Source organism: Schistocerca cancellata, chromosome 4 (assembly GCF_023864275.1).
Source record: "Schistocerca cancellata isolate TAMUIC-IGC-003103 chromosome 4, iqSchCanc2.1, whole genome shotgun sequence".
NCBI lineage: Eukaryota > Metazoa > Arthropoda > Insecta > Orthoptera > Acrididae > Schistocerca > Schistocerca cancellata.
Window position 1 is genome coordinate 874151075 of NC_064629.1, and position 25651 is coordinate 874176725.

General features: G+C 39.5%; 1 protein-coding gene across 3 annotated transcripts in view; it reads left to right on the top strand.

Moving 5' to 3' along the window:
- The window catches only part of LOC126183597 (solute carrier family 22 member 7-like), a 223462-nt gene that overhangs the window by 66363 nt on the left and 131448 nt on the right, over positions 1 to 25651 (top strand). For all 3 annotated transcript variants that reach the window (XM_049925700.1, XM_049925701.1, XM_049925702.1), the window contains one exon: positions 5570 to 5797. In XM_049925700.1, coding sequence (XP_049781657.1) covers positions 5570 to 5797 — 228 coding nt within the window. The remainder of the gene's footprint in view (positions 1 to 5569; positions 5798 to 25651) is intronic.

Here is a 25651-nt window from a genome sequence, read left to right on the forward strand (position 1 = left end):
CTCTTCAATATAGTAAATTTTCAAAGTTGAGATCCAAACTAAAAATTAGTAAATGTTCACAGAATTCACTAAAATTTGCAATCACTAGTTGTTACTGAAATAACTTATTCAAAATTGTAAAGAAAAAGGAATAAATCAAATGAAAGTGTTTTGTATATGAGAACAAATGTTTATGCCAAATTTGAACTATCTGTATTCATTTACTGTTGTCTACCACAGTTTAATGATATAATGGTTATTATAAAAACATTTATTATTAGTCATGAATGATTGTACAATCAATGTGACATCAAATAGCTGTGCTGGGCACAGATGACATCCAGAACACTTGCTGTTATAATCAAAACACTTCTGCACTGCAAGCCAAATACAGAGCACCTTCTAAATACCAGAGAGTAAAGTAGGGAAAGTCATAATTGCAACTTCACAAGTCAAATCTTGATAACATTCCAAAGTTGTGAAAATATCATTAATTTGAAACTTTTCTGGCAGATTAAAACTGTGTGCCAGACCGAGACTCAAACTCTGGACCTTTGCCTTTCGCGGGCAAGTGCTCTACCAACTGAGCTACCCAAGTACAACTCACATCCCGTCCTCACAGCTTTACTTCTGCCAGTACCTCATCTCCTACCTTCCAAACTTTACAGAAGCTCTCCTGCAAACCTTGCGGAACTAGCACTCCTGAAAGAAATGATATTGCAGAGACATGGCTTAGCCACAGCCTGGGGGAATCATTAATTTGCTTTAATTTTCATAAAGTTGAAAGAGCGCATGTCAAAAACAAAAAAATCTTTTTATCCTATGACTGCTATATTAATGAGCCACAACTGGAAACAGTCAGCTCATACTCATACCTGGATGTAAAATTTGTGAGGCTAGCCATAAGATTCAGTTATAAGTAAATCAAGTGTTAGCTGTGGGTTCATTGGTAGGATACTATGAAAATGCTATCAATCTACAAAGGAGATTGCTTACAAAATGCTCATAAGTCCAGTCCTAAAATATTGCTGAAGCATGTAACTGATTCATCACTTAACACTTCCTGGTTGAGATGCCATGGTTCATACATATAACTCTCCCCTGACGTTTCGGCCTTTGACTGCAGAAGGTATCCTCCGAGGACAATCGGTGAACTGCAACGAGAGCGCGAGTGAGTACCGTATATATAAGCTTATATATACAGTACTCACTCGCGCTCTCGTTGCAGTTCGCCGATTGTCCTCGGAGGATGCCTTCCGCAGTCGAAGGCAAAATGTCAGGGGAGAGTTCTATGTATGGACCACGGCATCTCAGCCCATAAGTGTTAAGTGATGACAACACCTGCTGTGAAAGCCTTCATTCTATTAATATGTAACTGATTGATACCAAATAGGGTTAACAGGGTATACTGAATAAATATAAATAACGGCACCATGAACTGTCACAAGTTTTCTGCATCGGAGAATATTGCTCAAGCATGTGTCTGATTCACATCAAATATGACTAATATGGTACAATGTTACAGAATATACATCAATAAGACCAGCATAAATGGTTACAGGTTTGAATGAAATTTCTCATATTGATAATTTAGAAGGATTGATGCCACCTATACTGCAGTGTACCAGTGAAGACTAAGGTTCCTGTATTAATCCCCCTAACCAACAAGTTTGAGGAGGTCTCTTCCACTGAAACTGAAACTGAGCCAATGGAACTCACTTCACCTGTTTTGGGGAAACCTGTCCTGTCCATTTTCAGGAGGAGGAAAATGCAAAATGATAGGGGACTATTAATCATCAGCAGTTATCCATTAAGGAAATGACAGCATGGGACAGGGAAGGAAATCATGTGAACTCAGTGTGTATGCCTGGGGGCATCGTTCAACATGTTGAAGACGCTATTACAACTGTAGAGTCCCCGTAAATGAGTCAGGTGTACACTACACAGCAGAGGCTGCTACTCAGGAATCTGACTGTGTGTGGGGCACACACAGTGGGTTTTTACATTAGGTAACTCTGTATACAATCCAGATAACAATAGCTGTAGGAAACCTAGAAGTATTGGTGTAATATTCATGGAAATGCCTCCCACAGGTGAGATTAGTAAAATCCTAATGGTTAACTGCTGAAGCATTTGCAACAAAGTGCCAGAGTTTGAAGCACTCCTAAAATGCAGTGAACCTTGTATAATTCTAGGTGCAGAAAGCTGTTTGAAAGCTGCAATTAATAGCAGTGAGATTTTGGGGGAAAATTTGAGTGTATATCAAAAGGATAGGCAAATGTGAAATGGAGCTGGTGTTTTTGTAGCCATAGACAAGAAACTCAACTCCACCTGATAGAAACTGAAGCTGCATGTAAGACTGTTTGGGCAAGACTCAGTGTCAGGGGTGGACACAAAATAATAACTAGATCCTTCTATCACTCACCAGACTCATCTCCTGATGTAACCAAAAACTTTAAAGAAAATCTCAGTTCCCCAATCATACTATAACCACTGGTGGAGACTTAAATCATCCAACAATTAATTGGGAAAATTAGAGTTTTGTTAGTCATGGGTGTGATAAGACATCCTGTGAAACATTACTAAATGGCTTCTCTGGAAACTAACCAGAACAGATAGCTAGGAATCATAGTCATGGTGAGAATAAATTGGATCTAATGGCAACAAATAGATGTGACCTCTTTGGGGATGTCCATATCAAAACTGGTATCAGTGACCATAATGTAGTTGTGGCAACAATGATTACCAAATTACAAATGGCAACTAAACCAAGCAGAAAGATATACATGTTCAGTAAGCTACCATACAAAAAATATCAGTAGTGCCCAATCTCAATGAAGAGCTTGAAACTTTCAGTGTAGGGCAGGAGCATGTAGAAGAACTATGGCTCAAATTTAAAGAACAACTGACCATGCACTGGATAGGTACATACCCAGTAGAACAATTCATAATGTGAAGGACTCTCCATGGTATACAGCCACTGTAAATAAACTTCTAAAGAAACAGAGATTACTGTGCAGTTGGTGTAAAACAAAGCATAGGGATATAGAGAGATGGCGAATGAAACGCATTTGGATGTCAAGAGAGCAGTGCGTTATGCCTTCAGTGACTACAGTAGCAGAATATTGTCAAGTGATCTTCCACAGAAACCAAAATTCTGGTCATATGTAAAGGCTGTTAGTGGCATCAAAGTTTGCATCCAGTCCCTAGCAAATGAGACAGGAACTGAAATTGAGGTAGAAAAGCAAAAGCTGAAATGCTTAACTTCATTTTTAAATGCACATTTACAAAGAAAAATCCAGGAGAACTGTCCCAGTTTAATCCCCATAGCACTAAACAGATGAATGAATAAATATTAGTGTCAGTGGTGTTGAGAAACAGCTGAGCAAAGTTCCAGGACAGAATGGAATCCCTACCAGGTTTTATGCTGTACTTGCATCAGAGTTAGTCCCTCTATTAACTAGAATCTACCATAGATCTCCTGAACAGAAAATGGTACCCAGTTCTTGGATAAAAGCACAGGTGACACACATCTACAAGGAGGGTAGTAGAATTGATCCACAAATCTACCACCCAATATCCTTGACATCAGTTTGTTGTAGAATCTTAGAATATATTCGGTGCTCAAATATAATGAGATATCTTGAACAGGATGAGCTCCTCAATGACAACCAGCTCAGATTCCAAAAACATCAATCATGTGAAACCCATTTCATACTTGTCTTGTGTGACATACTGAAAGCTTTTGATCAAGCAGTCAGGTAGATGCAGTATTTCTTGACTTATGAAAAGCATTTACTTCAGGACCACACCTAAGCCTAATGTCAAAAGTAAAACCATATGGAGTATCAAGTGAAATTCGTGACTGGATTTAGGACTTTTTCGTATGGATGACACAGTTTGTAATCTTGGAAGGAGAATCATTGTCAGATGTAGAAGTAACTTCAGGTGTGCCCCAAGGAAGTGTGTTGTGATACTTGCTGTTCATGTTGTATATAATTAGCCTTGCAGATAATATTAATAGTAACCTCAAGCTTTTTGCAGATAATGCAGTTGTCTGTGATGAAGTAATGTTTGAAAGAAGCTGCATAAATATTCAGTCAGATTTTGATAAGGCTTCAAACTGGTTCAAAGATTGACTACTTGGTTTAATTGTTCAGAAATGTAAAATTGTGCACGTCACAAAATGAAAAAATGTAGTATCCTATCACTATAATATCAATGAGTCACTGTTGGAATCAACTAACCCATACAAATACCTGGGTGTAACAGTTAGTAGGCATAATGAATGAAATGATCACATAGGCTCAGTTGTGAGTAAAGCAGGTGATAGATTTTGGTTTATTGGTAGAATACTGGGGAAATGCAAATTGTCTACCAAGGAGATTGCTTGCAAATCACTTGTGAGACCAGTACTAGAATGTTGCTTAAGTATGTGGGATCCATATGAAATAGGAGTAATTGGGGGGTTGGGGTGGGGGGGAGATGGGGTATTGAATGTATGTAGGGAAGGATAGCAGGAATGGTCACATGGTTTTCCCCTCCCCCCTGTGGAAAAGTCTCATAGAGATTCTGAATGAACTGAACTGGCGGATTCTAGAAGATAGACATAAATTTCAAGAACAAATTTTAAATGATGACTCTAGGAACAGATGTAGGTGTAGATATAGATGGCCTGCTTGCAACGTTCCAAGGACAAATATTAAGTGAGGATTCTAGAAATATGGTACATACTCTCATACTTCCTCCTGCAGAGATTGCAGGAACAAGATTAGACAAATTATAGCACACAGAGAGCATGTAATCAATCATTCTTTCAGCATTCCATAAGCAAATGGAGTGGGGAGAAACCCAGATATGTAATAAACTGGAAATACCCTGTTCCCAGTGATCTGCAGCACATAGATATTATTATATCCTTATGGAAGTATTCCAATGACTAAAAAATTCTGTTCTCTGGGTGGAGAACAAGGTGAGAAGCTCACTACTAAAGTGCGTTTATTGCAGATCATTGCTTCATTTAATATGAACAGGTTTGCTGGTAATAAAAGTTATATCACGTAGCCACTTGAAAGTGTCATTTTAGTAATTATCCTGTACTTTACCTATAGGCCTATGACCCCATGTTTACACTAGTTATATCTCACAATTTTCAACTCTGCATCTACAATGAGAACACCAATGAGTGTAAAACAGACTTAAAATCAGCTCTACATTAAAAACTGCACTAAATTTAATAATTCTTTGTTAATACTTTTGGAAGCAGGAGTAACTTTGACAATGTTTTGTGTGTGAAGAGCCATAGTTGTTTGGTAAACTGAAACCTTTTATTTTGCCACACAGTCAGTTCAACAACCAGAGTTTTACCTTTCTTTTTCATTTAGTTCACCCTCTTCTGTGAATGCTCATACAACATAAGTTTAGCCCCCATGAACACAGATACAATAGGTTGTGGCATTCTGTTCCTTTTTTCTTTCAGGAATCCAGTTAATATTACCTGTTTGATATTATTAAATTCAGAGCATACAAAATGTAGCAATTAAGAAATATTTATGTTTTCTCATACAACTTATTTTTTTCTGTTCATTAGGAATGGAAAGACCTACAGTGCGTGTCTCATGTACAAGAGTCCAGGAGAAAAGAACGAGACTATCCCATGCATGTATGGCTGGGAATATGATGACTCTTGGTTCTCCCTCACTGCTGCATCTCAAGAAAACTGGGTGTGTGATAAAGCAGTATATGTACATACAGCAATTTCAATGGCCCTCTTGTTCTCAACATTTTTTGCAGTGGCATTCTTCTATTTTGGAGACAGGTCAGTAAATCAGTTTTATTACATCATTGTTCACTTCAGTTGGCATTTTAAGAGAATATCTGAATAAATTTACCAACTTCAGAATCTATGATCATCCTTTGGATTAGTGAGTAATTATTAGGAAAGGTTGATTTTGCCTTATGCAGCTACCGAGAGATTTTGGCTACAACATGAAAAGCTGTTGGAAGACAATATGCTGATACTCTTGTTCAAGGGTCATATACACTGAAGAGCCAAAGAATTTGGTACACCTGCCTAATATTGTGTAGGGCCTCCACGAGCACACAGAAGTGCCGCAACATGATGTGGCTTGGACTTGACTAATGTCTGAGGTAGTGCTTGAGGAAATTGACACAATTAATCCTGCAGGGTTGTCTATAAATCCGTAAGAGTAGAAGGGGGGCTTGGAGATCTCTTCTGAATAGCACATTGCAAGGCATCCAAGTTATTCACAATAATGAACATGTCTTGGGAGTGGCCACTGGAACAATTTAAACTCAGAAGAGTGTTCCTGGAGCCACTCTGTAGTAATTTTGGCTGTGTGGGATGTCACAGTGTCCTGTTGGAATTGCCCAAGTCCGTCAAAATGCACAATAGACAGGAATGGATACAGGTGATCAGACAGGATGCTTACATATGTGTCATCTGTCAGAGTTGTATCTAGATGTATCAGGGATCCCATATCACTCCAACTGCACATGCCCCACACCATTACCTAGCCTCCACCAGCTTGAATAGTCCCCTGCTGACATACAACATCCAAGGATTCATGAGGTTGTCTCCATACCCGTACTCGTTCATCTGCTCGATACAATTTGAAATAAGACTTGTCCTCCCAGGCAACATGTTCCCAGTCATCAACAGTCCAGTGTAAGTGTTGACAGGACAAGACGAGGCATAAAGCTTTGTGTCATGTAGTCATCAAGGGTACACGAGTGGCCCTTCGGCTCCAAAATCCTGTATCAATAATTGTAATAATAATGAATGTGATGTAATATAATTACAATTGTGATACTAGCTTCAAATTGAAATACTGCGGCAGATGACTAGAGTGCAAGTGCTATTAAGAAAAAGAAACTAGAGATTAAAAATAGGTCATTATGTGAGATTGGAGTTATTAAGACAGTGAAATTATGTATGTGATGTAATGTAATTATGAAATGATTGTAATAATAATGATGTGATAATATATGAACTTGATATAGCATGTTACACAGAATCTGATACAGCATTGTGTAACATTACTGACCTTGATTACCTCATCCTTCATTTTTATTCAGCATCCAATAGATGAACTGACAGATGCTTAATCATTTTTAAAGTAGTCAAATCAACATAATAAAAGTTAATTTTTAATTTATATACATTTATTATCACTGGTTACATTGATGTTGATCGTCATACAGATAATAAGTTCCATAATGATCATAAAACATGTCAATAATGTACAAAGATCTCAAGAAGTCTAACTAAATAAACAAGAGGCCATGTTTTGTTGAAAGGTTCGCATGATGACACTTGTTCATGGCCCAGCATTGATATCTACAGCAATCTGCAGAAGGGTTGCACTTCTGTCATGTTGAACAATTCTCTTCAGGTGTTGTTGGTCCCATTATTGCAGGATCTTTTTCTGGCTGCAGCAATGTCAGAGATTTGATGTTTTAATGGAGTCCTGATATTCCTGATACACTCATGAAATGGTCGTATGGGCAAATTCACACTTCACTGCTACCTCAGAATGCTGTGTCTCATCGCTCATACACCAACTATAACACCACATTCAAACTCACTTAAATCTTGATAACCTACCGTTGTTGCAGCAGTAACTGATCTAAAAACTGCATCAGACATTTGTTGCTTTGTATAGGCATTGCCAACTGCATCACCGTATTGTGTCTGTTTACATATCTCTGTATTTGAATACATATACCTATAACAGTTTTTTTGGTGCTTCAGTGTGGATGGTAAGGTACTAGGGAAAGAAGAACCACAATTGATCTAGCTGACTGTTGCATGTGAATAAACATATGACTAAGAAATGGCTAGAGACATTAAAAATGCAGGCAAATAAAAAATGAATAAATGTAAATAAAAATTGAAAGGAAATAAGAGATGTGATACTAGCTTCAAAGTGAAATATTGCGGCAGATGACTAGAGTGCAAGTGCTACTAAGATAAAAGAAACTAGAGATTAAAAATAGCTAATTATATGAGATTGGAGTTATTAAGACAGTGAAATTATGCATGAAAGTACAGGAAGTACACAATGGTACTGGGTATGATGTTGATGTTCTGAAGAAAGCCCACATATGTTTTAGAAATGTTTCAAGGTATTTGTCACTGTTGAGCCATCTTGATGACTAAACAGGTCTTCTTAAAAAATACAAAGATAACCTGAAGGTACCTGCTGTGTTAAATATAATGGAAAGTGAGCAAATTTTAAGACTTAAGTCAAGTATTTTGTTACTTCATAGAGATTAAAATTAGTAGTATACTTCCAACTTTCAAATGAATTATTAAGAAAGAACAAAATGTCTTCATCTAACAAACATTGGGAAATTTTGTTGATCTCCACCATTACCCATATATCATGTGGCTGTAAGGAAAATGTTAAATAGAACATATTGGTTGGTACCTTTCATAAAGTTGGTGGGAATAATAGAGAAGCGAAATAAATTCTGTAGGAGGTTTTGTGTTCATGTTTATATTTATTTGACATCCATAGGACCCGTGGTCTAGGGATAGCGTCTTTGATTCGTAATCAAAACGTCTTTGGTCCCGGGTTCGATCCCCACCACTGCCTAAATTTTGATAAATAATCAGCATTGGTGGCCAAAGACTTCCGGCATAAGAAGTCAGCCTCATTCTGCCAACGGCCTTGTCAAAGAGGGCGGAGGAGCGGACAGAGGTTCAGGGCACTCTCTTGTCCTAGGGGTAGGAAATTGCCCCTAAAGGCAGAAGAATCAGCAATGATCAACGACATGAGGATGCAGAAGGCAATGGAAACCACTGCATTAAAGACACGTAACGTGTATCCACAGGACATGTGGTCTGTATTTGAAGAAGTGTCATGATGATCTCCCCATTGGCAAAAGATTCCGGAATAGCCCCCATTTGGATCTCCGGGAGAGGACTGCCAAGAGGGAGGTTACCATGAGAAAAAGATTGAATAATCAACGAAAGGATAACGTTCTACGAGTCGGGGCATGGAATGTCAGAAGCTTGAACATGGTAGGGAAACTAGAAAATCTGAAAAGGGAAATGCAAAGGCTCAATCTAGATATAGTAGGGGTCAGTGAAGTGAAGTGGGAGGAAGACAAGGATTTCTGGTCAGATGAGTATTGGGTAATATCAACAGCAGCAGAAAATGGTATAACAGGGGTAGGATTCGTTATGAATAGGAAGGTAGGGCAGAGGGTGTGTTACTGTGAACAGTTCAGTGACCGGGTTGTTCTAATCAGAATCGACAGCAGACCAACACCGACAACAATAGTTCAGGTATACATGCCCACGTCGCAAGCTGAAGATGAACAGATAGAGAAAGTGTATGAGGATATTGAAAGGGTAATGCAGTATGTAAAGGGGGATGAAAATCTAATAGTCATGGGTGACTGGAATGCAGTTGTAGGGGAAGGAGTAGAAGAAAAGGTTACAGGATAATATGGGCTTGGGACAAGGAATGAAAGAGGAGAAAGACTAATTGAGTTCTGTAACAAGTTTCAGCTAGTAATAGCGAATACCCTGTGCAAGAATCACAAGAGGAGGAGGTATACTTGGAAAAGGCCGGGAGATACAGGAAGATTTCAATTAGATTATATCATGGTCAGACAGAGATTCCGAAATCAGATACTGGATTGTAAGGCATACCCAGGAGCAGATATAGACTCAGATCACAATATAGTAGTGATGAAGAGTAGGCTGGAGTTCAAGACATTAGTCAGGAAGAATCAGTACACAAAGAAGTGGGATACGGAAGTACTAAGGAATGATGAGATACGTTTGAAGTTCTCTAACGCTATAGATACAGCAATAAGGAATAGCGCAGTAGGCAGTACAGTTGAAGAGGAATGGACATCTCTAAAAAGGGCCATCACAGAAGTTGGGAAGGAAAACATAGGTACAAAGAAGGTAGCTGCGAAGAAACCATGGGTAACATAAGAAATACTTCAGTTGATTGATGAAAGGAGGAAGTACAAACATGTTCCGGGAAAATCAGGAATACAGAAATACAAGTCGCTGAGGAATGAAATAAATAGGAAGTGCAGGGAAGCTAAGACAAAATGGCTGCAGGAAAAATGAGAAGACATCGAAAAAGATATGATTGTCGGAAGGACAGACTCAGCATACAGGAAAGTCAAAACAACCTTTGGTGACATTAAAAGCAACGGTGGTAACATTAAGAGTGTAACGGAAATTCCACTGTTAAATGCAGAGGAGAGAGCAGATAGGTGGAAAGAATACACTGAAAGCCTCTATGAGGGTGAAGATTTGTCTGATGTGATAGAAGAAGAAACAGGAGTTGATTTAGAAGAGATAGGGGATCCAGTATTAGAATCGGAATTTAAAAGAGCTTTGGAGGACTTACAGTCAAATAAGGCAGAAGGGATAGATAACATTCCATCAGAATTTCTAAAATCATTGGGGGAAGTGGCAACAAAACGACTATTCATGTTGGTGTGTAGAATATATGAGTCTGGCAATATACCATCTGACTTTCGGAAAAGCATCATCCACACAATTCCGAAGACGGCAAGAGCTGACAAGTGCGAGAATTATCACACATTCAGCTTAACAGCTCATGCAGCGAAGCTGCTTACAAGAATAATATACAGAAGAATGGAAAAGAAAATTGAGAATGTGCTAGGTGACGATCAGTTTGGCTTTAGGAAAAGTAAAGGGGCGAGAGAGGCAATTCTGACGTTACGGCTAATAATGGAAGCAAGGCTAAAGAAAAATCAAGACACTTTCATAGGATTTGTCGACCTGGAAAAAGCGTTCGACAATATAAAATGGTGCAAGCTGTTCGAGATTCTGAAAAAAGTAGGGGTAAGCTATATGGAGAGATGGGTCATATACAATATGTACAACAACCAAGAGGGAATAATAAGAGTGGACGATCAAGAACGAAGTGCTCGTATTAAGAAGGGTGTAAGACAAGGCTGTAGCCTTTTGCCCCTACTCTTCAATCTGTACATCGAGGAAGCAATGATGGAAATAAAAGAAAGGTTCAGGAATGGAATTAAAATACAAGGTGAAAGAATATCAATGATACGATTCGCTGATGACATTGCTATTCTGAGTGAAAGTGAAGAAGAATTAAATGATCTGCTGTACAGAATGAACAGTCTAATGAGTACACAGTATGGTTTGAGAGTAAATCGGAGAAAGACGAAGGTAATGAGAAGTAGTAGAAATGAGAACAGCAAGAAACTTAACATCAGGATTGATGGTCACGAAGTCAATGAAGTTAAGGAATTCTGCTACCTAGGCAGTAAAATAACCAATGACGGACGGAGCAAGGAGGACATCAAAAGCAGACGCGCTATGGCAAAAAAGGCATTTCTGGCCAAGAGAAGTCTACTAATATCAAATACCGGCCTTAATTTGAGGAAGAAACTTCTGAGGATGTACGTCTGGAGTACAGCATTGTATGGTAGTGAAACATGAACTGTGGGAAAACCAGAATAGAAGAGAATCGAAGCATTTGAGATGTGGTGCTATAGACGAATGTTGAAGATTAGGTGGACTGATAAGGTAAGGAATGAGGAGGTTCTATGCAGAATCGGAGAGGAAAGGAATATGTGGAAAACACTGATAAGGAGAAGGGACAGGATGATAGAACATCTGCTAAGACAGGAGGGAATGACTTCCATGGCACTAGAGGGAGCTGTAGAGGGCAAAAACTGTAGAGGAAGACAGATATTGGAATACGTCAAGCAAATAATTGAGGATGTAGGTTGCAAGTGCCACTCTGAGATGAAGAGGTTTTTTTTTTTAAAAAAAAAAAAAAAAAAAACACACACACACACACACACACACACACCACAACACAAACTTGATATAGTATGTTACACATAATCTGATACAGCATTGTGTAACATTACTGACCTCGATTACCTCATCCTTCATTTTTATTCAGCATGCAATAGATGAACTGACAGATACTTAATCATTTTTAAAGTAGTCAAATCAACATAATCAAAGTTAATTTTTAATTTATATACATTTATTATCACTGGTTACATTGATGTTGATTGGCATACAGATAATAAATTCCATAATGATCATAAAACAGGTCAATAATGTACAAAGATCTCATGAAGTCTAACTAAAATAAACATAACAATTTAGAAGAAATATCAAAATGGTGTGAAAAGTGGCAGTTGACCTTAAATAACAAAAACTGTGTGGTCATCCACATGAGTGCTGAAAAGCACATGTTAAACTTTGGTTACACGATAAATCAGTCTAATCTAAAAGCCGTAAATTCAACTAAATACCTAATAATTACAATTATGAACAATTTAAATTGGAAGGAACACATAGAAAATGTTGGGGGAAGGCTAACCAAAGACTGCATTTCATTGGCAGGACACTTAGAAAATGTAAGAGACCTATTAAGGAGACTGCCTACACTACGCTTGTCCATCCTCTTTTAGAATACTGTTATGCGGTGTGGGATCCTTACCAGGTAGGACTTACTGAGTACATCGAAAAAGTTCAAAGAAAGGCAGCATGTTTTGTATTATTGTGAAATATGGGAGAGAGTGTCACAGAAATGATACAGGATGTGGGATGGACATCATTAAAAGAAAGGCATTTTTCATTGTGACAGAATCTTCTTACAAAATTCCAATCACCAACTTTCTCCTCCAAATGCAAAAATATTTTGTTGACACTGACTTACATAGGGAGGAATGATCACAAAGATAAAATAAGCGAAATCAGAGCCCGTACCGAAAGATATAGGTGTTCATTCTTCCTGCTCACAATACGAGATTGGGATAATAGAGAATTGTGAAGGTGGTTCGATGAACCCTCTGCCAGGCACTTAAATGTGATTTGCAGAGTATCCATGTAGATGTAGATGTATTTTAGCAGTAGTAGAATTGTGTGACAGTCAGTTTCAAATGCCAGTTATTTAAATTTTCTCAATAGCGTTTCTTCAAAAGAGCATCACCTTCCCTCCAGGGATTCCCATTTGAGTACCTGAAACATCTCTGTAGTATTTACATGATGTTTGAACCTACAGGTAACAAATTTAGCAGCCTGCCTCTGAACTGCTTTGATGTCTTCCTTCAGTTCGACCTGGTATAGATCCCAAACACTTGAGCAGCACCTAAGAATAGGTTGCACCAATGACCTACATGCAGTCTCCTTAACATGTGAACCACTCTTTCCTAAAATTGTCCCAATAAACTGAAGTCAACCATTTGCCTTCCCTACCACAGTTCTCTCATGCTTCTTCCATTGCATATTGATCTGCAACGTTATGTCCAGATATTTAAACAACTTGACTGTGAAGCAGGACACTAGTAATACTGTATCTAAACATTACAGGTTTGTTCTTTCTACTCATCCCCATTAACTTACATTTTTCCACATTTTGAGCTAGCTGCCATTCATCACACAACTAGAAATGTTGTCTAAGTCATCTTGTGTCTTATCCACAGTCACTCAACTTCAGCACCTTACTGTATACCACAGCATCATTAGTGAACAACCACAGATTGTTGTCCACCCTGTCAGTCAAATCATTTATGTATATAGAAAACATCAGTGGTCCTATTACACTTCTCTGGTGCGTCCCGATGATACCCTTGCCTCTGATGAACACTTGCCACTGAGGACAGCATACTGAGTTCTATTACTTAAGAAGTCTTTGAGCCATTCTTATATCTGTGAACTTATTCCATATGCTCATACCTTCATTAACAGCCAGCAGTGAGACACTGTGTCAAATGCTTTCTGGAAATATAGAAATATGGGATCTGCCTCTTGACCTTCATCCATAATTTTCAGTATGTCATGTGAGAAAAGGACAATCTGTGGTTTGCATGAGAGATGCTTTCTAAAACCATGCTGATTTGGGGATATAAACTTCTCAGCCTCAAGAAAGTTTAATATATTCAGACTGAGAATATGTTCAAGGATTCAGCAGTAAACTGAAGTTTGGGATACTGTTGTATAATTTTGTGAGTCCATTCTTTTACCATTTGTATATATTGGAGTCACCTGCACTAAGGAACATTTTTTCCATAATTTTGCTGAAATCTCTCAAAACTGATATTGGTCGGTAATTATTAATGCCATATTTGGAACCCATCTTGTGCAATGTGCTACTTTTGCATTTTTTAAACTATTTGAAAATACACCATCCTTGAATGATGAGCTTAAAAAGTCTGTTACTGATTCTACAATAATGTTTGCACTTGATTTGATTATAACATCTGTTATCTCATCATTATCCAGCAAATACTTATTAGGTAATCCCTTTATAATATTAGGCAGTTCTCAGATCTTGCTGGATACATGAAAAATGCCCTTGTGTGAATTTTTGAGAATGGATGTGCTCCCTTATAGTCTAGTAGTTTCTCATGATGTGTTATGCTGTGCTATGTTTGAGACAGCAATTGAGGGCACTAACTTCTAATGTGGGGTCAATGAATTATTGCTGTGATTAACAGATCTGGCACCCACTTCTTGTCTAAGAATTTGCTTTACCAAAACAGTGCAACAAAATCTGTGACATACACCAGCATAATACCAGACAAAAATCAAGACCCCCCCCCCCATGTAATGAACCATATAAAAGCATTATATGTGGTGACACATTACATATTGTCTTGAAGTCAGCCAATGGATATCCAGAATCATCACAGACTTCCCTTTTATTTTTTAAAAAGAAAATGTGATGTACAGAATACCAGTGGCAAGACTCAATCACTACCTTCACCAAAGGCAATGACACTAAAGCAGAGTAACTATACACAGTTCTCTGAAATCCCTTCACCAGAGAAGATGCAGTAAATATTCAAGAATCTGAATTGAGAACAGCTGTCAACATGAGCAATTTAGAAAAAGTCAACATTGATGAAACAAAGCAACTTGTCACTTAATGAAAGCAAGTTTTCTGGGTTCATTGTACACACGTTAGGTACCTTTTAGGGTATGCTGATGAAATAGTGCCATTTTTAGTAATCATAAACCTGGGCTCCCATGACAAAAGGTCATGGAGACAGTGAAGTTGAACAGCTCACACCAGTACACAAGAAATGAAGTACAAGTAATCCACTGAATTACATCCCAATCTCATTGAGGTCAATTTGCTGTACAATTTTGGGATGTAGAAAGTGTTCAAACATCATGAAATGCCAGTACCTCAAAGAAAATGATCTATTGTCACGTAACCAGTGCATATTCAGGAAAATATCATTCTCATGAAACACAGCTGGCTCTTTATCCACATGAAGTAGTGAGTGCTACTGGCAGCAGACCTCCAATTGATTCCAAATTTCTAGATTTTCAGAAGCTTTAGGCAACATTTGTCATGGGATGCTTCTATTTCAATTGTGTGCCTATGGACTGTCATATCAGTTCATTGACTGGATTCATGAATTACTGTCTGGAAGGTCACGGTTGATAGTAATTAAGAGAAGTCATATGGTGGAACAGCGGTGATATCTGGGGTTCCACAAGGAAGCCTCATAGGCCCCCTGAAGTTCTTAATCTATGTAAAGGATTTAGGAGACCATCTGAGCAGGCCACTAAGATTGTTTTCAGATGATACTATTATTTACCATCTAGTAAAGTCATCAGAAGATCAAAATGTGAAGTGATTTAGACAAGGTATCAGTATGGTACAAAAAATGACAGCTGACCTTAAACAATGAAATTGTAAGGTCCTCTATATGGGAACTAAAAAAAAAACCTGTTAAATTTTGGTTACACAATAAATTGCTCAAATTTAAAGGTTATTGATTCAATTAAATACATAGGAATTACAGTTATGAATAAATTAAACTGGAAGCATAACATAGAAAATGTTGTGGTGAAGTTGGACTGAGTTTTATTGGCAGAACATTAGAAGATGCAAAGAGACTAAAGAGACTACCTATACTATGGTTGTCCACCTTCTTCTGGACTATGTCTGTATGAAATGGGACCCTTACCAGATAGTACTGATGGAGGATATCAAAAAAATTCAAAGAAGAGTTGCTTATTTTGTATTACCATGAAAAAAGGGAGAGAGTGTCACAGATGTGACACATGAGTTGGTGTGACAATCATTAAAACAAACATTTGTTGTTGTAGCTAGATCTTTTCACAGCATTTTAATTACTATCTTTGTCAATTCAATAAAATTTTGTTTACTTCAATCAACATCAGAAAAATAAGAGAAAACATAGGGAAAATAAGAGAAACCAGAACTCACACTGAAAGATTTAGGTGTTCATTTTTCCCATGAGCTATTCAGGAGCTGAAAGATCAAGAAGTAGTCTGAAGGTGGTTGTATGAACATTCTACCATTGACTGAAGTGTAAATTGCTGAGTAGTAATGCAGATGTAGCTGTAGAAACAATTTTAACTGAAAATCCCATTTATTTCTTAGAAGTCTTTTATGTATTAATGCAAAATAAGTAGACAGTTGGGCAGCAGCTATTAGTTAAGAGTTAAATTCAAAACTATTTTCCTCTCATGTTGTCTGCAATCTGCAACAATCATAGCTTTATTGATAAAATATGATGTTTATTAATCTTAAGTTAGCTTTAGATACAGAAGGAAAGTCTATGATAGGATTAAAACTGGCCCAGCAATTATATATAATGTTTATGTGGAACTGACCCCATTTAATGAAGAGAACTACCCAATTCAGAAAATGCTGAAAAACCGTATTTAAATGTTCCAATTAATTGCTGTCAAATTTCTATGCATGCACATATCCTGCATGCTCTGCCCTGAGTATTTTTCTTTGTCATTACATCTGAGTGAGTGAGAGGAGCAGACATATTTAGTGTCCCAACACAAAATAGTGCTCACAATAAAACAACATGTGATCATTGTTGATTGTTATCTCCTTCTTGCTGTGTTGTTGCACTGCATCAGTGCATGGTTGGTAGTGTTATTAATAGACTTGGCGTTGTTGGTTTAAAGGGTTGCCAGGTGCCTTTCCTTTTGGTGTTGCCACTCCCACCCCATAACCCCCTGCCCTCAGGATGGAATATGTGTACCCAAACTGTTTGCATGTAGTGTTCATGTACGTGAAAGTGAGTGAAGTTTTTGCAATGTTTGCAAGTAGTGTAACTGGGATGGAACTTTGGTATCAGCCCAGTATTCTACTATTGGGATGTGGGTAAACATCTAAAAACTACATTCAGGGTGACTAGCACAACAACTTTTATCATGGATCCACCAGGCAGATTCAATATGGAGCCATTGCACCTACCCATGCCTGAAGTGATGCTTTGACATTCATGGCAATCCAGATGCATTTTCATTGTTGAGTGTTATGTGAAGCACATTTCATGAAAAACATGTTTGGAAGTATTTAGCAACAGTTTAAGACTGGAAGAGTTTTGGCAAAATCTCAAGCAAAGTCTTCAATGCAAAACTTAGTGGAAAAATTCCATGAAAGAGGCTCTGCAGCAAATAAAAACTGGAACTATCTGAAAGAAACTCTGAGCCTCAGAAAATATTTCTCAACTGAAGTCCTATCAAGTTTCAATGTTGTTTATCTGTGCAATTGGGAATTAAGAGGTTGCTGTGTGGAAACATTATCAAAAAGGACCTTCATCTGTATCCTTACAAATTTACTGCCGTGCATGAGTTAAAGCCAGATGAATTTGTGAATGTTGAGTACTGTCAGTGGTTTCTGAGTGAGGTGGAAACAAGACCTTTGGATCCTCAGTTTTTCATGTTCTCATGTGAGGCATGGTTCATCCTGTCAGGTTATCTAAAATTACAGAACTGTGACATTCATTAACAACTGTCAGTCCCACATCAGCATTATTGCAGATGTTTTCTTGGCCAGTTTTATTTTGTCCATACTCTGGTACCGTGCGCCGTGGAATTTTAATCCATGCCAGACGTCATGGACGTCTAAGACCCATAGAGGTCTCTGTAAGCTGTGGCGGCGTGTGCCTCCTGGCCCGCTTTTAGTGTGAGGGCACAACAGTGGAACACGTGGTTCCAGTGGCCAATAGCGGCGCCCCCCGATAGCATACTTAAGCTCCTGCCTCTTGCTCGGCCAGTCAGTCTAATCTCGCATATGTCGGTTGACACCTCGCTTCGCGTTAGACAGCTTACTTCCTTGTTCTGTGTATGAGTGGACATGTTTGTTTCCTTGTGACTCCATTGTTTGATCTTGTTGTATTCGTTCTGTCCTTCGTTGGTCGTGTCCATCCTCTCTCGTCATATTGTTGTTCGCAGGCCACTCCGTGGGTCCCGCCACGCTTTCCATCATTGCTACCCCGTGACCATCCTGGTCACAGTTACAACACATACTGTGTCTGAGTTTAGTTCACTAACCAAAGGAGGTTGTGGACAATTGGCAGGCACATAGAAACTTTATTATGTGCTCAGCACCTCCTGTGTTCACTGTTTAGTGACCCAACTTTATGAATATTTGGCAACATATTTTAAGATGATTGAAAACCATAGATTGTGACACAGACCTTGAGTATTAAAAAAATAAATGTATTGAAGACTCAATTACATTTTATGTCTCCAAATGTATATATGTAAGCTATACACATGAGTTCTAAGTTTTATATATTTATTTGATGAATCAGAAGAAGAGATTCTGGCCAACTTTGAGAATTATTGTTTTAGCAGCACAGGAATCAACATAGATCTTTTCCTTGAAGCATGCTATGCAAGACAGGTGCAGGGCAGGATGAGAGGGTGAGCATTTGGTAGCTTGAAATGATAAAATAATAATTAGCTTGGAAAATCACCACATAATTCAATATGTAGGATACAAGGGCACAGCAGGGGAAATTGAACAGACCACCAGCTGCTTGGAGGGGCCATCATGACTAAGTTATGGTAGACCAAAGTCCGGAAAACTATGAGCATGAAGGAAGGTTTTTATTGTCAGGTTGGAGGCTGAGGGTAGAGAAACAGCTCTGGAACAAACACAGTGCTCACATCCTCCAGAACCTCACATGACCATCTTCCCACACTTTTCATTCGTTTCTCTAGGTGAAATTCATAAAGTGAGTGTCCCCAGCTGTCTCTGATCAATATGATCAACTCTTGGCCTGCAACGTATGCTGGTTACAGTATGCTAGTCATTGGAATGGTCCTATGAACTCATGACAACTACAGACATGGAAAAAAGAAAATGTAATAATTCAAAATCGCTAACAAAGCACTCCCGAATTCAGCAAAACAGGTAGCCTTTTTCCTCATTCTGCAGGAGTAGTACTTACAATGTTTATAATTTGCATCAGATTCTCCCTTGGAAAGATAGGTTGCTCAGGCAAGGGACTTACTATCTGTGGGAGGATGAGTGTTGAACAATCTGAAATTTTTGATGTATGAGTGTAAGTTCAAAAAATGTATAATAGGAAAAGATAGGGGTCACACCTCATGACAGGGGGCTTGAGGTTCTGCAGCTTGACTGCACAGGCCAGGCTTTGAAGGCTAGTGGACTGATGAGATGTGGGGTGTAGTGATGAGGCAACTGCTCTAGCGATAGGTAGTAGTGTTACCCACTCCTTTGTGTGTACATCAGGTCCATCGAATTGAATGGAGATTATGTTGAAAAATAGGGTTTCATAGCCAGAAAGGTGGCAAACAATATGGTGTATTGGAATCCTGAATAAAACTAACATGGTTTTAGAAAAAAAAGTGTTGCATTATTTACTGAACACCCTTCGTATTAGGAGGGTACACTATATGACATGAGAAACTCTCCATGTGGGGTTGGTGGAGAAATGGCAAAAATATTGAGGTGTAGCTGACAAGGAGATACACTGTATGAAACAGCAAAGCACTATAAAGCAAAACTAGCATATAGAAGTATATGAAGATAGTAACTTTTCTCGAACGAACAGGTTCCATTGATGACCGGGGGGCTTCTCTAGAATAAATGATAGTTAATTGAAACCATCAGCTGTCAATAGGTATTAATGACATACATTGAGGGGGACAGATGAAAATGTGTGCCTTGACTGGGACTCGAACCCGGAATCTCCTGCTTACATCTCAGGTGTTCTATACATCTAAGCCACCGAGGACACAGATGAATAGTGTGACTGCATGGACTTATCCCTTGCATGCTTCCCATGAGACCCACATTCCCAACTGTCCACAATCTATATACATAATGTACCTAATAGATTTTTGCCCATCCACTCATTACTCGCACCAACTAAGGTGATGATTCTCGTAAGAGTTCAGGCAACCTGTGTGCATTCGCAAAGATAAAGGTCAATGGCCGGGTAGCCTTTAACTATATATGAAGATAGTAACTGTTCTCGAAAGAACAGATACCATTGATGACCATGCAGCTTCTCTAGAATAAACAATAATTAATTGAAACCCTCAGCTGCCGACAGGTGTTGTTGATATAACTTGATGGGGAAAGCTGAAAATGTGTGCCTCAACTCGGATTCGAACCCGGGATCTCCTGCTTACATAGCAGATGCTCTATCCATCTGAGCCACCGAGGACACAGATGAATAGCGCAACTGCAGGGACTTATCCCTTGCAAGCTTCCTGTGAGACCCACATATAAATATAGTTAAAAGGCTACCCGGTCATTGATCTTCATCTGTGTGAATGCGCACAGGTTGCCTGAACTCTTATGACAATCGTCACCTTAGTTGGCGCAAGTAATGAGTGGATGGGCAAATATCTATTAGGTACATTACGTATGTAGATTGTGGACAATTGGGAATGTGGGTCTCATGGGAAGCGTGCAAGGGATAAGCCCTGCAGTTGCGTTATTCATCTGTGCCCTCAGTGGCGCAGATGGATAGAGCATCTGCGACGTAAGCAGGAGATCCCGGGTTTGAGTCCCGGTCGAGGCACACATTTTCAGCTGTCCCCATTGAGGTATATCAACAACACCTGTCAGCAACTGAGGGTTTCAATTAATCATCATTTAGCATATAGAAGCTCCTGTTTGGTCCATCTCCAAAACAACAACAAAGAAAGCATTCAACAGCTACAATTGCATATACAAAGCATAAGACACTGAACATAAAGTAATACACAAAAAATACATAAAGAAGTGATGGAGTGAGAATAGTGAGGCATAAAGGCATTTCATGGTGTATTACTTACTCATTGCTGAAGGGGTGGCCCTTCATGATTATAAGGTATAGGGATCTGTGACTGTAAGTGGTAACTGTGTGGCGCTGGGGCTGGGGATTTCTCCTCTTCCAAACACCATTCTCAGCACTGGAGCACTGGATTTTATTGGCAGTGAGTCCACTGGAACCACCAATGGAGGCAGTACTACTTATCCGTGATGGGGCTTCAATCTACCAAAATGCACGATCAAGTGCAATCTGCCAACTGTAGTTCATCATTGACTGGGGATTTCAACCACATAATTTGGTAAGGCCCTTTGTAAAGGGGCAGAATTGTTTTGTTTTCTCCTTTTTGATCACTGGGATTTGCAATAAGACACAGTCAATCTATTGTTAGGCCAGTAACATTGCACCTTTTTTACTTCTTCACACCTGTCTAGTAGTGGCCTTTAGATCACTCTACTGTACTCTTCACTAGAACATTTTAAGTTGTCAGTCTAAACCCTTCACCTCCACTCAAATCAACATCTGGTGGCAATTTATCTAACTCATAGCAAAAAACTCATTTGGCATCCATACACCACCACTTAGGGTGTGTGCCCTATGGACTCAACTACTGTTGTAATCAGACAGGATCAGTTGCAAATATTGGTTCCAATTGTCATACGGCTGTGCTGTTCCTGGATCTACTGCATCCCCAATCAAACACAACAAGCACACAGTCTCATTGGACTGACACCCATTCTGTGCAGTTGCAGGGAAGGATGAGAGAGACAGCATCGAATAGGGGTAACTTCAAATGATAATGGGAGAACTGATTAGGCAAAAGCATGGTATAATTCAGTATACAATATACAAGGGACATACCTCGGGAAGGCAAACAGGCCACAAACCTTACTTGTCCTTACCTATTATGCAGTTGTCCATACGCTGCACTTCCATATGTGAAATCTGCCAACACTTTACTTTAACACAACACTCTGGGAGAGGTTGGTACACTTTTAAAGAAATAATAAACTAATGCAGTAAAATTGTAATAAATTGTTGAGATGTTGTGTCTGCCGATTTGCATGATGTACATGTGTTGCAGTAATTATGCAACGTTACAAGTATGCTCATCAGAAATCACAGAGCTTACGCAACTGAAAACTACTCCCCATTGCAAATCCAGCCTTACACCTCCAATGAAGTAATTAATCAAGTATAAAATACCACCATAGCACTCTCTGCCACTTAATTTTTGCTCTCTGCCACGTAGGACTTAGAAACAAAACACCAGAATAGCTTTGGATCCAAGACACAAAGTAATCTAAACCCACATTTGAAATAGAAAGCCATCATAACAATCTGTTAACAATCCTAACATAGTATACAAAGGTAACTAACATTGCTCAACTTACCAAGAGTAGTTTAAATGAAAACATATTACATGACATAAACTTTGTACACTACAGTACCTCATCTACCAAGAGGACTATATCAACTTCTCCTCACCAATTTCATTTATATTGTTGCAGAAAAAGCTGAGGAGCACCGTGGTGTAGTGCTTATGAAACTCAAGTGTTGTATGGAGGGATGTGAGTTCAAAACTCACCTGGACTGTACAATTTTAATTTCTATATTTGATTCGAATACATTCTAGAAGTATCTACAAATGTCAAGCATCATTGTACTGGAATGTTCTGTAGCTGTATATATACTGTATGTGGTCTGGCCGGAGGCAGTTAGCTCCATGCTCTTGTATGTGCAAGTGCTGAATAAACCTTCATTAAGTGAAGTTAGTGTTCGTCATTCATCTACTTACACCTTCTACGTGACATTATTCTGGTGGAGGTGCAGGGGAATTGGACCTTGTGGTAGCGCACATTATATATGACACAGTGGCTCTCCTCAGGCCATGACAGAGCTGTCATTTACGTGGCAAGAAACCCAAGTTCAAGCCATATTCAACAGATCACAATCTATTGCAGACAGATGAAGAAGAGGACATTACAATGACAGCAACTGTGTGCCACCACATGAGACAGCCTTCCAGGTTCTCTGGATCCAAACAAGTGGGCGAAGGTATATGAGCATATAACCAAATTTAACAAATGGGATGATATCGTGTGTTTGGCTAACATATTTTTCTCCTTGGAGGGCACTGCCAAGAAATGGTATGAGAACAAAGAGGAGAAGTTCATAAGCTGCAAAGTATTCCAGGCAGGACTGTGCAAGTATTTCAGTGACACACAATGACAGGAGTGCAAGGCTGAAGTGCAGGGCACAGTGTCCAGGAGAAACTACAGCATCCTACAGTCAAGATGTCTTGGAGCTGTGTAAAATAGTGGATCATAGAATGAAAGAGGAAGATAAGGTTGTACATCTCATGAAGGGTGTTGCAGAGGACGTGTACCAAGCCCTATTCTTGAAGAGGTTTCGACAGCAGATTACTTCATAAAATGGTGCCAGTATATCGAGACAAAGCATCAAAAAAGAATTACACACAAGAAGTTTGAATGGCTTCCAAATGTCATATCAATGTCTGTGATGGAGACAGCAACTGATTTCACAAGTGTTCTTCATCAGATAGTGAGAGATGAAGTTCAGAAGGCACTTGGATTGCACGGTGAGCAAAAAACTGAGACACTTCAAGAGGTCGTAAGGGAGGAAGTGGAACAGACATTGAACCCAATCTCTCGTCCTTCATTTCCCTTTAAATGGTGAAAAAGTCGAGACCCAGGTGGAGTTACATTCCTACAATGCCGCACGAGGAACCTGTTTGGCCACCCAGGAAGACTGACGTCTGGAGGACCCAGGATAACCAACCAGTATGTTTCCGCTGTGGACGACTGGGGCATGTGGTGCGCTATTGTCGAGAAAGGAGGTGGATATTTGATGATGCTCACACCAGAAGACAGTAGACCGATCTTAGCCGACGCCAACTCTGAGATGACGAAGATGAACAAGAAGATGTGGGTTCTGGACGCCATAGGTCACCATTGTCGTGAGCTAGACGCTGGAGAGGATGCTCCCTAACACGCCGATCAAGGTCTCCATCACCGTTTAGAAGCTCCAGCCAATCACCTAGTAGCCACAACCTGTAAAACTAAAGGGTGCGACATTCCTTGGAGGTGAGGTCGCTGAAGAGAAAAATCCTCCACTGTCAATCACTACAAAAATGATAGGAAACTACATCGATATTCTCATGGATGGCTGACCAGCCCAAGCTCTTTTGGACTCTGGAGCATCATATTCAGTCATTTCGGAGAAGTACCATTGCCAGTTGCAGAAAACCGTATTCGTTGACATCAAAACATCTCTGCTGAAGATGGCTAATGGGAAATATGTAAAACCTTACAGGAAGATGTACCATTCGTGTGGGTATATGAGGCCATACACAACCCTTCGAATTCATCGTCTTACAAGAGTGTAGTCACGATGTCATTCTTGCATGGGACTTTTTGAAAGCCTCTTGGGCAATTTATAGGCTGGCCGTGGTGGCCGAGCGGTTCTAGGCATTTCAGTCTGGAACCGCGCGACTGCTATGGTCGCAGGTTCGAATCTTGCCTCGGGCATGGATATGTGTGATGTCCTTAGGTTAGTTAGGTTTAAGTAGTTCTGAGTTCTAGGGGACTGATGACCTCAGATGTTAAGTCCCATAGTGCTCAGAGCCATTTGAACCATTTGAGCAACTTATAGATTGTGGTTGCTCGAAGATTATGCTAGACGAGATGAGATACTGTGGACAGGAAGATGTGCATCCGAATGTGTGGAGACTATTTGTGCTGGATGAAGAGATCATTTCTGCAGTCAGCGCTAGAAAGGTAACTGTCATGTGTCATGCCATGCATCAACCCATGGAGCTTGTAGAGGAATGTAAGAGAAGCATACCACTGAAGAATAACTTGGTCATCACAGCCTCTGTCATCTCGTTTAAGAACCGATTCAGTGAATTGTGGATAGTTAACTTTTGCTGAGAACCACAGATCCTTCCAAGATGCACGTGCATAGCAAATGCTGAGCCGTTAATTGAAGTACAGCTGAGCATCATAGAAACCTCCCATGCTGAGTTTGTGGGGGAAATTAGCACTACCACTATGAGACAAGATCTCCTAGCTCGACTATCACCATATCTCACTAAGGCACAACAGAAGAAGCTACTTGCCATTCTTCAAGAGTTCTCTGAATGCTTCAATCCACAGGTGAAGAGCAAATTAGACAAATTGATGGTGAAGCTCCGGATTAGCACTGGGGACCATCAACCAATAAGCCAGAGAGCATACCGTGTGTCAGCAACAGAACGTCGAATAATTCGTGATGAGGTAGAGAATATGATGAAGAATGACATCATTCAGCCTTTGCAGAGCCCATGGTCATCACCAGTGGTCCTCGTCAGGAAGAAGGATGGCAGTTGGCGCTTTTGTGTTGATTACAGGAAGCTTTATAAGATAACTTTTTACTTCTCTCGTTTTCTGCTACCCCTCTCCCTCCTCCCCCCACTTCACCTCTGCCCACCATCTAACCTGCAGCACTTCACTGTCTGCCATCCCTACCCTGTTATCCCTCCCCCTCCCTGCCCCAGCCTCCTCCTTTCGCCCACCCAGTCACC